This window comes from Canis lupus, chromosome 23 (assembly GCF_048164855.1).
Source record: "Canis lupus baileyi chromosome 23, mCanLup2.hap1, whole genome shotgun sequence".
Classification (NCBI taxonomy): Eukaryota; Metazoa; Chordata; class Mammalia; order Carnivora; family Canidae; genus Canis; species Canis lupus.
The window spans coordinates 9,557,497-9,571,503 of NC_132860.1; the positions used below are offsets into that span (position 1 = coordinate 9,557,497).

General features: G+C 35.3%; 1 protein-coding gene across 5 annotated transcripts in view; it reads right to left on the reverse strand.

Annotated features, from left to right (window-relative positions):
• Positions 1–14,007, reverse strand: part of ZDHHC13 (zDHHC palmitoyltransferase 13) — a 100,895-nt gene that overhangs the window by 73,115 nt on the left and 13,773 nt on the right. For 2 of the 5 annotated variants that reach the window (XM_072793798.1, XM_072793796.1), the window contains exons 2-9: positions 12,816–12,961; positions 10,106–10,228; positions 8,420–8,497; positions 6,849–6,993; positions 5,375–5,460; positions 3,845–4,007; positions 3,284–3,409; positions 880–1,013 (exon numbers count right to left, since the gene is read on the reverse strand). In XM_072793798.1, the coding sequence (XP_072649899.1) occupies positions 880–1,013; positions 3,284–3,409; positions 3,845–4,007; positions 5,375–5,460; positions 6,849–6,993; positions 8,420–8,497; positions 10,106–10,228; positions 12,816–12,961 (1,001 nt within the window). The remainder of the gene's footprint in view (positions 1–879; positions 1,014–3,283; positions 3,410–3,844; positions 4,008–5,374; positions 5,461–6,848; positions 6,994–8,419; positions 8,498–10,105; positions 10,229–12,815; positions 12,962–14,007) is intronic. The other 3 variants (XM_072793799.1, XM_072793797.1, XM_072793800.1) reach the window with 3 other exon arrangements.

Below are 14,007 nucleotides of genomic sequence, written 5' to 3' on the forward strand. Positions count from 1 at the left end.
TAGGAACCCTGGTCTAGGGCACTGGCCATGGAGATGGAGAGAGCGGATTAGACAAAAAGCAGGAAGGATTTGATGATGAGCTGGATGTAGGAAGGAAAGAATCGAGGATGATAGTAACCCAACGATGATACTCATAACTCACACAGGGAACTGGATGCCATTTTACTGAAAAAGGGAAGCGAGAAGAGATTGTGGTGTAACATGCTTATTGAGTACTGTGTGTTGTCCATGATTCTGACCATTGTATATGTATTAACCATGAAGCAGACACTGTCACAATTATTATCATCATTTTACAGATAAACAAAGTGAGGCCCAGAGAGCTAAAGCAATCTGTTCAAGGTCAGACTGCCATGTGGTAAAGCCTGACTAGAACCCACCAACCTGACTCTCAACCATGACTATATATAATCATGTGTAATATTTTCCTAAACATAAAACTGTACCTCAGCCACTATTTTATAATTTCCTATAATTTAATTAGATTGTTTCAACTAAAAAGCATTAGGAGCAAATATAATGAGCCTAAAATGAGATTAAGGAAAAAATAAAATTTCTGAAAAATGGGCAAAAATGCCTTAAGAAACAAAACAGTTACAAAAATCTTCTCATTATTTACAAAATCAACAACTCAGACAGTGAGCTAGAAACTTTATTTTCCACCAATTATCAATTCAAATTACTGGGTTGACCAATTTGCTTTTAGCTAAATCATATGCTACCAAAGCTGTTCCCTCCCACTACCCCTGAAGAGGTTTTTATGTGGTAAGTAACATTCATAGCTCAATAAAAAAATCTATGATTCCAGCTAATCAACAATAGAAATAGGCAATCAAATGGAAATGCGGTAACTAGCCTTGCAAAGACTAATATACACACCTTGGAAGCAAAGATGTCAGAAAAAACAATGTTAATAGAAGACATCCTTTTAAAAGCCAAGAATCTGAATTGAAGTCCAGTATGTATCCAACAGCCCACATGGTAATCACAGAAAGCATCAGCAGCAGGAAGAGCTATTAAGAGATTGAGAATTTTAGAACCTTATGGATTTTACATCCTATGTTTCTAACAATGATTAGTACAACAAAAGAACTATTTCCTAAATTTGTAACAATTAACACAACAGCAGAATACAGTTTTTCTTAGAAATTAATGATCAATAAATTTGAAGTTTGAGAAATCACAATCTTGGAAACAATATTTTTAAAGCTTTAGATTTTAAAAAATATTGCTTACACATGTTTCGGGGTCTTTTTGTTGTTGTTGTTTTTGGTTTTGCTTTCTTCCCCTCCAAGAAATGGTGGTCTTTTAGAAAAGTGCTAATGAGAGCTGATGTTTTTAAAAATACTTTCTTTCAAACAGTAACTATAGGTCAGAAAGTATAAAGCAAAACAAAAGAACCACAGAAAAATCAATGCACTCAAGACTCAATGAGGAGAGTACAGGAGTTCCAGTCTGGACACCAGATGGTGCCATCCCCTAATAAAGAAGGTCAGAGAGAACAAGTTTACAGAAAAGATGACAGTTTAGGGCATGTGAAATTTCAGATACCTATGGGTATCTAGGAGATACCCAAGAGGCAATCAGAAAAGCAGGTCTACCACTCAGAAAACTTTGTATTCATCAGTATATAGGCTGGAAAGCCATGAATGAACAATATCTCAAGGACTATGTATGTAGAAAGGGGAAGAATCTTGGCCAACACAAACATTTAAGGGGAAAAAAGCTAAGTTATCAAGGGTAACTAAGAAAGAATGATCAGTGTAAGCAGAAAGGCAGGATGAGAACCAAGAGAAAGAAAGGTCCCAGTGGAGCCAGAAAAGAGTTTCAAAAAAGGAGTAGTTCTCAGTTGTCAAATATCACCCAGAGGCCAATGACTGAAATAAATCCTCAGGATGCTAATAATTCAGGTTTATTCTGGCAAAGTAAGAATGAAGTGTCTAGGGGTGCCTGAGTGACTTGGTCAGTTAAACGTCTGCCTTCAGCTCAGGTCATGATCCTGGGGTCCTGGGATTGAGCCCCACATTGGGCCGCCTGCTCAGCGGGGAGTCTGCTTCTCCCTTACTCTCTGCCCCTCCCCCTGCTTTTGCGCGCGCTCTCTCAAACAAAATCTTAAAAAAAACAAAAACAAAACCAAAAAAAAAAACATAGAAGTACATAAAATCACCAAGGGTTAAAAAAGAGGTCAAGAGGGACGCCCGGGTGGCTCAGCAGTTGAGCATCTGCCTTTGGCTCAGGGTATGATCCTGGGTCTGGGGAATCGAGTCCCACATCGGGCTCCCTATAAGGAGCCTGCTTCTCCCTCTGTATGAGTCTCTGCCTTTCTGTCTCTCATGAATAAATAAAATCTTAAAAAAAAAAAAAAAAAAGGAGGAGATCAAGAACAAAATCCTGGGGCGCCCTACCAATAAGGGGTAGAGGAGAAGCAGAGGAGCTGGCAAAGAATATTGAGGAGTAACAGCCCATTCGTGCAAAATAGGTGCAATATTTGTGATGACCCTCTGCATAGAAATCTGGTGTCTGTGAATCTAGAGTCATGCTGAGGATATAATTACTAAGTTTGATTAGACAAGATGATGCCATCTGTCATATGTGAAAACATTAAAAATAGTAGAATCAACTCAATACCTCATTTTAACAACCTGAAATCATATTCACTAGTACGACTTTGATTTTTTTGGCCTTCAGCTGAACTTCCTACCTTTATCTACTAATTCACTTTTAAGTTCAGAGAACATCACTCAGAAGAACTGTCAGGTTAAAGAATAAACTTGGGGTACATCTCTTGAAATTCTAGTTTTCATTTTGTGGAGAGCCATCACATGCTGAAAGTCTGCAACATTGTTATTTTTAAAGTCTAACTCCTCCATGTTGAATGTTACCATTTTCCTCTTGAAAAAAATTTCAATAAAAATAAGTTCTTAAAGAAAACCAAATTTCCTTGCAACAATGTGTTTTCCCTTTTGCTTCTTTATGAATCTAAACCAACCGTTTTCAATTCATTCATTCATTAAGTGTGGAGGTATGCTAGGAGATTCACAAGATAACATGTAGCTTTAGAGCCATCTAGCTGAGGACCAATTGTAAATTGCTAATGAACGCGCCAAATTTCCAACTCTGGGCTATGGGTTGTGCGAGGAAAGATGTGATTAGCAGATGTAATGCAGCACTACGCCAACTTCCTGGTTTTGCCCTGGCTTCCTCCCCGATTTGCCTTAAAAAACAAACACAAACGAATAAAACAATTCTTAGAGCCTGCAGAACAGGACCCATATGAAAATACCTCGCATTTCTGCAGCCACCTCCAAAGTCTGAACTTTTCGTTGGCTCTCATTTTGGCTTCTGTTTTTAGCATGTGAATAATGAGCCGATTTTTATTTTGTAGAGCCATATCAAGAGGTGTTTCACCCTTAAAAAAAGGAGAGAGAAAGAGAAAGTTCAATTATATTTCCCATAGAGTATGGGAAAATGCTAAACATTTTATAAGAAATCAGCAGGGGGATCCCTGGGTGGCTCAGTGGTTTGGCGCCTGCCTTCAGCCCAAGAGTCCTGGGATCGAGTCCCACATCGGGCTCCCTGCATGGAGCCTGCTTCTCCCTCTGCCTGTATCTCTGCCCCTCTCTCTGCATCTCTCATGAATAAATAATACAAAATCTTAAAAAAAAAAAAGAAAGAAATCAGCAGAATCATAGACTCAATGTATTCATCCTGAGAGCAGCCAGCTATTGTGGATGGTTATTTCTCATCGTAATTGAAAATGTATATATAGCTTATGTTTATATTGATGTTCTAGTTTTCTAACTGAAGACATAATAAACTAAGGGAGATAAATACCTGGTCATACCTTAACATTTCGGATATCCAGTCTAGAACCAGCTTCCAGAAGTTTATCGACTGCATTAACATTTCCGGCTGCAACTGCCCAGTGGAGTGGAGTGTTTTGGTGTGTTTTATCAACCACATTGAGAGATGGATTAAACTTTAAAAGAAATCCAGTTGGTTCTGGCCTGTCTCAAAACAATAAAGTACCATGGAGTATTAGAGAGATGAATGATTTCAAGGGTAAATGCAAAATAATGAATCTCTTAAGCAAATGTATAAATTGACCAATCAGTTAAGCAAACTGAAAACCGAGAAATCTTTGTGCAGAGTTCTAGTCCAGGGGTAACAGGAGAGATGCACCCCCAAAAAAGACATCTATTAATTGACAGGCTGTTACACAGATAATATAATTTCAACGTCAATAGAGTGGAAAAACTGCCTTTTGTTTTTCAAACTTTTACTTCCACGTTGTTGTTCTATCGGTTAATATATATTTTTTAAATTATGAATTTAACTTTGGTCAATGCTATGTTATTTACCTAATTAAACACTAAATGAACATTATATTTGAGGAGATAAACCAAAGCTGACTTTCCATGTTCCCTTTAACCAATTATTAAATAAAGCAGGTATAAATAATGTCCTAAAGTATTTATCTTAGAAACCTATGGACTAGAAGGCAGAATTCAATTATTTTTACTTTACCGTCAATACCTTCCCTTCCTTCGTGACTTTCAAAGACTCTTTTAATAAAGCAGTATTCTACTTTACTTATTCTATCAACATCTTTAAACGCTATTATCTGACTTCAGAGTTGTCAACAAAAAAGATGAAATGCTTTTTAACAAATTCAGCCCCCAGCCCCAGCACTCCATAAACAAAAAGGAAATGGCATCACAACTAACTTAGTTCCTAGCAGAGAGGTCCTAAGTAAAAGCAGAGTCAGAAATTAAGTACAACATTGGAAACAAATCCATAAAGGTATCTGAGAAGAAAGAATACCAGAAATTGGGACTATATGCTGGTCATTAATCACGTTTGTTTATACAATACACAGAAAAACTTAAAGAAAAACTTGATATAAACATATAAAGAGACTATATTCATAAATATAATTAATATTTTCAGGGCAGTCAACATTGTCAGAGAACATCAAAATGTACTGTTTTCTGAAAAGATTCTATCATCTAGATTTCAAATTATGAAAACAGTTACACTTGGAGCCATTTTTTTTAAAATGCAAACTGAGAAATATAAGTCACATTAACAAGTATATGCTACGGAGTCTCTACTTGTTCTGTAAGGAAAATTCTTTCTTATTAGTAGCTTTCAAACTTTTTTCCCCAAAGTTATCAGGAAAGAGAAAATTTATTTCAGTGGTGCCTTTCTAACCACAACTACATTAAAAGTCCCTATCAATCACAGGGTGGAAAATCTTCCTTTCTTCTTCAGAACATAGTATCATTTCAACATAGACTAAGATACTTAAAATAATGCACACAAAAATTAGAACTAAGAATCAAAATGAGGCAATTCAGTTAAACAGACTTACCCAAGTACTTTGTGAGCTGATAACATAAGAGGCGTCTGTCCATTTAAATCTGTCATATTGACACTCTGTTCAAAAAGAAGAGTCAACTAGACTTACTGTAAACATAATCAAAATTCTCTCTTCTCTCCATAGAAGTAACTCTCTAATACATTCAACATTACCATTGTGTTTACGAGAAGGGTTCAAATATCATTTGAACAAAAGAATGTTCTACTTCACGTCCACAGGGTAAAAATCTATTGATTTCCACAAAATATTCTTTTTTCTACAAAATATTCTTGAAGGGAAAATCTGAATATATGGTTTAAAATGTATGATGTGAATGGAAGAGCGCTAAGGGAAAGGGAAAAACACTGATAATGTCCATCAAATATAAGAGACTCCAGAGACCCTAGGAATCATCCAGTTTACACCTTAAATGACACAGTAATTCAAACTATCTTGTCTTACACAAAGGCACCCAATCTTTACATAAACACTTCAAGTGACAGTGAAATGTCTATCTTTTCTGAGGCAACTCACTGGATTTTTGGATTTATACCTCAAAGAGTGAAAAATGAAAAATTCTTTTCTATTTTCTAGAATATAGGGAGAAAAAAGGAAACTGTATCTCCACAAGGATACACTCCTTTTTTAAAATGGGCCCAGGTTAGAGGCACACAATAATGGTTCCATCCAAGTCAAAGAAAGAATTTCAGTTACTGAGGAAGTCTTTTGGACTTGGAGGAATATAACTTGGGAAAAAACCCCAAAGAGAGGCAGACAAGGCTCCTCCTCAAATGTCTTCCCAAAATGAGACCCAAGAGGTTATAATTATTCTACTTCAGTTGGCTAAGTGAGAGAAAGTGCTTATTTAAAAAGAACACAATCATTCTGAGAGCATTTGTGCAAACATGTTTCCACGCCTGGAGAGTCTGCTGATATATAAACTACTTTGTTACCAGAAAGCAAATCCCAGACAAGTACAGCTGACAGTGAAACTCCCACCCCCAACACCCTATAATTTAACCTGTGCCATAAATGGATGTCTCTTAAGGCAAGTCATTTTTCATGGAATTACTTTAGAGAATAAGAAGCACACATTCAAATTGGTCTCCCATTTGGACTCAAATAATGAAACCAAATGATGGGTTAATTTAGTGATCTGACTACCATTTCTACATTCAACCAGAAGAAAAATACAGGCTTTTGAAGTCATGTTTTTGAAAAACTCTGCAAATTACTAGGATCATAAGGAAAACTATTACAGGCTTACAAATTTCAAAAATATTATATGTTACTGTACTAAATGACCTGTCCTTTTTGCTCCAATGAAGCTAGAAAAGCAGCATTCAATAGCTAGACTTACTGAGGCTAATATTTGAATATTTTGGCATCTGTAACTTCTATGTTAAAAATGAGGACATACTATTACTCATCATCCTCCCATCTCTGATTCATAATAGCTGAGTCTAAAATAGGTTTCAAAACATACCTGTCCTTTTGAGATGAGATATGCTATGATGGGCATGTGTTGAAATAATACTGCCAGGTGGATGCTGCTGAAGCCTTCCCCATCAATGAGAGTGGGGTCTGCTCCATACTGTAGTAATAATATGACCATAGGCAAATGCCCTTGTCTGTAAATAGAGGATAAAAAATTATACTGTTTTTTGTAGCATGCAGAAAAAGAAAACCTTCAGGGAGAAACTGATATCCTTAAGACATGAGAGATTTTGGTTCAATATAAAGAGTATTTCCTAATAGACTTTCAAAACACTGGAGATTCTCTCAACATATTTCACTTTGATGCTCCAAACTTAGAGCTATCTGGAAAGTCCTTCTTGAGTGCTGGTAATACACTTAATAACCTCTCAATCTACTATAAACCCGATGTTGCTACCATGTATAAATAATAATTTTACATAACTAATGCCCAAAATGAAAACTTTAAAACCACTTAGACTTCACTCTTGCTCTTTTAAAAACAAGAAATAATCATGAGCCAGATACACTAAAGTACAACATTCACAGACTACAGGTATGCCGTGGTATTATTATTCTTAGGAACTGCACACTTTTACACTTGAATATGGCTCATTTTCCATGTAAAGCATTTACCTTGCTAGCTTAAAAGGGATGAGTTAACCTTAGATTCTTCAAAATTCTTGGCTATGGAAAAGTTTCCACTCCTTTTTTTTAAATGAACCATTATTCATTTTAGTTTTGGGTTCATGCCAACCCCACCAACCAGAGACTGGGGTTAAAATGACATATGAAGAAACAGTTAAGTATCAGGACAGACAGGTTATTAACTTCAGCTTCAAATGGCCAATATATACCAGAGAAAAGAACTCACTGAGATGGGTATTAAGGAAGGCACTTGTTATAATGTGCACTGGGTGTTATATATAAGTAAAGAATTACTGAATTATACTCCTGAAACCAATATTGTACTGTATGTTAGCTAACTAGAATTTAAACAAAAATGTGAAAAAAAAGGAACTGAGTTTACAGTTCATTGAACTATTGCTTCATCCATGTGATCAGATATAAAAAATACTTATTGTGATTATAAGAAGGCGTAATACACATATTTGAATTTTAACATCATAATGGAACCCTAACTTAAAAAAAAAAAAAAAAAACACTGTCTCTGGAAACTCCCAACTCCTTACTACATATGTAGACAGTATATGTATGTATGTATGTATAGTTTATACCAGATGTATAAATATATATATTTTTTAAATGAAGGGGAAAAAAGGAAAAAGAAGTCTTTCAAATGGTCTAAAACAGCAATTTCCAATATGGTAGTTACTAGCCACATGTGGCTATTTAAATTCAAATTAGTTAAAATTAAATAAAATTAAAATTTCATTTCCTTAGTTGCATTAGCCACATTTCACATGTGGCTACTGGCCACCACATTGGAGAACAGAAAACAGAACATATGCATCATTACAAAAAAATTCTTTAAGAAAATGCTAGTCTACGAGATTCAGAAAATGAACCTAAGTCACTCTGATTCTGAATAGCAATTTCAATGTTCAAAGATATCTTTACCTGATGGCCCAGTGAAGAGGAGTCGAATTTAAATCTCCACCCAACTGATCTACTACAGCACCTTTTGAAATATAATACCTATTAAAAGCAGACATAAATGAAAATAAGATTTAAAACTTAAAATTTATATTGAGAAAGAAAACATTAATTTTTCTTAGTAATAAATACATGAAAACAGAAATTATAATAATTAACTCTCCCTAAAAGCACTCAGACTTACAGAAGTCTGAGATTCACACCATAGCATCAAGCAGATCCCCGATGAAATATTCTCAGCATATCAGTAATTACTCTTGCTGTCAGGAGCATTCCATTACAACCAACATACGAAATGCACGATAACTATTCTTCACATATTCTAATCACCCAGCACTCTTAAAATGGTTTATATTCAAAACATTTAGGATCACACAGATAATCTACTTAACTTGCAAGAAGAAAGGCAGATTTATGTCAATTTTAACAGTTCAGAATTAGAGTTACTGAGTGGGATTGAATTCTAAAGTAAGTAGTAAAAAATTAAATCAAAATCCTTTCCCTTTCAGAAAGTTAAACATTTTGCATATTTGGCTTTCTATTTCAGGGTCACAGGTGTGATATACTGCATCAAATAAAATTATTTTCTTCTGTGGTTTATATGAAATTAGTCTCGTTATTTTAAAGTCGTGCTTCATATATCATTATCTAAATAATATTCTAGTTTATTTCCACAGAAAAGGAGTTTGCCTGTGAGGATGAGTGTTTTTATTAGTATTATTTTAAATGCTAGTACATACTTTCTTAAACTCCAAGGTTTTTAAATATTATATGATACAAAATATATACACATACACACACACACATTTATTTTACATGCCAAGGGATAAAATAAGCAAAAAAACCCTGGGTAGGACAGGAGTGCTTTATGAAGGAGAAATACTTTATACAATCTAACTCATGTGTACTTAAAAATATATTCCATATGTAGTTAAAAATATGGTTAAATCATTCCCCTATTTGTCCATTACTACTGGGATTATTACAAAGTAAAATATTTCAATGTTTCTTCCTGTTCTATCCTGAGACAGTTTATGCTATGCTTTTCCTTTTCAAAAAATGTTCAGCATGGGTGCCTGGGTGGCATAGTTGGCTGAGCGTCTGACTATTGGTTTCGCTCAGGTTGTGACCTCAGGGTTATGAGATTAAGCCCCGAGTTGGGCTCTGAGCTCAGTGTGGAGTCTGCTTGAGACTCTCTCTCTCCCTCTGCTCCTCCTCCTCCCTCTAAAATAAATAAACCTTAAAAAAAAAAAAAAAAAAGGTTCAGGATGCCTGATTGCCTCAGTCAATAGAGCATGCAACTCCTGATCTTTAGCTTATGAGTTCAAGCCCCACATCAGGCCTAGAGCTTACTTAGAAAAGAAAAACAAACAAACAAAAATGTTCCATTTCACTGCCTGAACTCTATCTTTACAATGGGCTCCCATGGCTTTATCTTTAATTTTTCTTTTTGGGCCAGTAAGAGTCCTGGACTAATGATAACTAAGGTTCTTTTCAACACTATGATAACCGATGTGTGTGGCACCACGTTTCAGGTATTCGTTCATAATATGAAATGACAGATGGTACAACATTCATTCTTGTACTTGAAGAAAAAGACAAACGAGGAGAGGCCTAGAATAACAAACACACAACTAATACACATCTTACTTTACAAGATCCAGCCTGTTGTTTATAGCAGCCCAATGAAGAAGCGACACATTTTCTTTGTCTGGTTGCCGGACATCGTATCCTGCTTCTACCAACTCTTTGCAACGTTCAAAAATCCCGTATCTCAGATAAGGGGGAAAAAAAAAGGAGCAAAATTGATACCATTAAAATAATTCCAAATACCAAAATTTCTTCCTTTGACCATGTCTTTATCCAATCTTTCAGCTGACATAGAAATACAGTAATTAACAAAGATATACACCGAGGGCATACTGTTAAGCCAAACAACAAAAGTAAACCTTATTTACTAACTGATCAGATCAATCCACTTGGAGTTGAACTTGATTTTCTTAACTAAACTTCAACATTCACATTTGTGGTCCCTTTAATAAATTTCATTTTATCCTCTGCTATATGCTAGGAAGGCATACTGCTGGCCCGACCACAATCCTATCCCTTAATAAGGGAGAGAGACTAATAGAAAACTTGGAACGGGATAAATTCAATGATACAATGTGGACGTGGTATAGCTATAGCAAAGAAAAGCAAGATTAGACCTTCTTGAAGATGAAGCATGATATGTATGAGCCGTTTTATAGGTTAAAGGAAGGGCATTTGAGGCTGAGGAAATAGCACAGACAAAAATTAGAGATGTGAAACTGCATGATGTTCAGAGAAATATAAGCAAGTTAGCACAGCAGAAGCATAAAGCCTAAAGAAAGGGCATGGCAAGAGACAAGGCTAGAAGAGGGAGGCAAAGACTACATGAGCCTTCTATGCCATGTTATGCAGTTTAGACTTCATGGCTCAAAGGGAAGCCACTGAAGGTTTTAAAGAGGAAAGCACACACACTTTGAGTTTTAAGAAAGATCACATTAGTGGTGGTATGGAAGCTAATTAGTAGAGGGACTCTTGTATGGAAATACAGGTAAGAGGCAATGAGAACCTAAACTAAGAGATGGAAAAAGGGAATGAACTTGAGGAATATTTAAAAGGTTATTTAATTAACTATCAGAATGAGAAATGTCTCTTTCTAATACTATAGTAATTTTAAAATCATTCATTAGATTTCTTTCTTACAGCAACTACTAAGTCCCCAACAGACCATTTAGCACTTTCTTTGAGACTTATTTCTATTCAGAGGGACCTCAATGTTTCAATAGGTCCTTAAGGGTCAAAATCACATTGTTAGATTAAATAATTTCTGCCTCACCAAAATGTGTGCCCTTATCAGTCTGTCTTTATGGCACTTTTTATAAGATGGCAATAACTTATTTGACAATGTTATGTGAAAATAATAAGACAGTGAACTGTAGATAATGATACATATTTATATTCCCCATGTTTTAAACGTCAACTTTAACATTTTACTGAAAAAGACATACTCCTTTTGTGTGAGAAATGTAAGAATACACACTAATTAGGATTTTGGTAATTTAGAGAATGAATATGTCTTAAGCTCTCTTTTGCCCTTTCCAAATACTACCTAATGATAGACCCACAACCACTTAAGAAGGTCCAGGACCTGAAGGAAATTTTACGAAAGATATAAAATGTGAATTTTTACTGTTATTCCCTGTGAATGTAGCCTAATTTCCTACAACTATCATAACAGATGATGTTTACTGGCAACAGAGAAACATTTAAATGCTTTTATGCTAATTAAAGCAAATATTTACCTTAAGAATACTGTCATCATCATATAATAAGAATATAAATAATATAAAAAAATATTCAGCTAAAGTAGCAGTGCCAAGGGCCTCTAGAGTTCATATAAATTAGTAATTAGAATACTCAAATAACTGTGGATTATTTTTTGACATAAATAATACATCATCTTTGTTAAGGCCTAAAAGGCTAATTAATCACCAAATATCTTTGCTTTTGACAGAAATTATACCAAGTTAGTGTGATAACATTAGTTCCTTAACATGCTGATTAGAAGCTCTGATGGCAGATTTATATGATTACTAAGAAAATGTAGTGGTCAATTAATGTAGCGTGGTAGACAAAATATTTCAAAATATGTTCAATGCAAGAGGTGAGGTAGATGTTAATGGACACTGAGATCCTTGAGAGTGAAAATGTTATAAACAATTTAACACAAATACACACATATGAAGATCTTAAGGGAAAACCTTCAAAACATACTTTCATTTTCAGCGGAAGCAAATAACCTACCCTTTTGTTTCAAGTGGTCAGAAAACCTATTTTACTTTACTGACAGTCTTCCAGTGTACCCAGCACAATAGGTACATAGAAAGTACTCAATAAATAATTGTTTAAAATATCCACAAATGTGTAAGTTGATATTTTTCCATCTCATCAACCTATTTAGGTTGTAGTACATTTTTAAAAACTCAGATTTGTGTTTCATACTCCTAGTCTAGTTTTAGTATCATTTATAATCATTCATTCACTCAACAAACATTTATTCAGCACCTGATACAAGACAAGAATTATGCAAAAGCACTGGGTGACAAGGATGAAAATGACATGCTTTTGCTAAGAAGCTGCTCATGATATAATGAGAGAGACTGGTAATAAACAGCTAATGAGGTGCACTGTATTAAGTGCTCTGACGTTGGCAGGACAAACACACTAGCGCTAGAGTATGAACTAAGGAAGGTATATACTTGGGTGCCATGAACTGCACAAACATTATAATTCAACAGAACACAGGATAAAATGAAACACTGGGGAGACTTACTGAGTAGCTTTTACGATGTCACAGTTACTAGAGTCCTCTATAAGAGGAAGAGCTTCTCTCGCCTTGGCAAGTTCTTTGCTTTCATATGCACAGATTCCATGTCGACCAAATCCTGGAGGGTGGAGGCCATGGCTGTGATTCCTGCACTGAAGAATAAGAGTAATTTGACAAAGCATAGTAGGAGAATTAATGTCACACTCAATTACATATGAAGCATCTGCTCTTGTCAATAGTACCCATGTTATTGAATTAGAATTTCTTTCAGTCTTAAAAGGTATATCCTACGGAAGAAAATCTTCCGTATTAAGATTTTCATAAGATATTAAGATTTTCATCTTAATTCTATTCACTAAGATGAGATGCTTATTATGAGAAAATTTCAAATTATATATTTTGTCATAAAACTAACGTCATCTGCAAAGGCACAAATGGACCTTATTATCTATAGTAGGTGGAAGGTTATGGCTACTGCCACAGTAGAAAGGTTGCCAAGCCTCTGCTTTGGGGAGTTGTGGCAGACATAGCCTATGGATACCCCCTAACCTCCCAATACATCAAGTTCTTGAATATGTGTAGCTGGAGTCTCACGAGAAAGGAGGAGGAAATATTTTTAAATATTTGACTGGTGTGCCTGGGTGGCTCAGTTAGTTAAGCATCCAACTCTTGATTTGGGCTCAGGTCATGATCTCAGGGTCGTGAAATAGAGCCTCATACTGGACTCTGTGCTGAGCATGGAGCCTGCTTAAGATTCTCTCTCTCCCTTTCCCTCTCCCATACCCAGCTTGCATGCACAAGCCTTCTCTCTCTCTCTAAAAAATATATATATATCTATATATATATTTAATACATAATACATACATACATATATATATATATATAAAATACATAAAAATATTTATTTGAGGGATGCCTGAGTGGCTCAGTGGTTGTCTGCCTTTGGCTAAGGTTGTGATCCTGGGGTCCTGGGACTGAGTCTCGCAATGGGCTTCCTGCAGGGAGACTGCTTCTCCCTCTGCCTGTGTTTCCGCTTCTCTGTGTCTCTCATGAATAAATAAATCAAATCTAAAAAATATATATATTTGACTAAATAGCAAAAATCTTTCAAATTTGATGAAAATTATAAACCCACAGCTCCTAAAAGCTCAACAAACCCAAGCAGGATAAACTTCAAAACTGTACATGAAGACATATT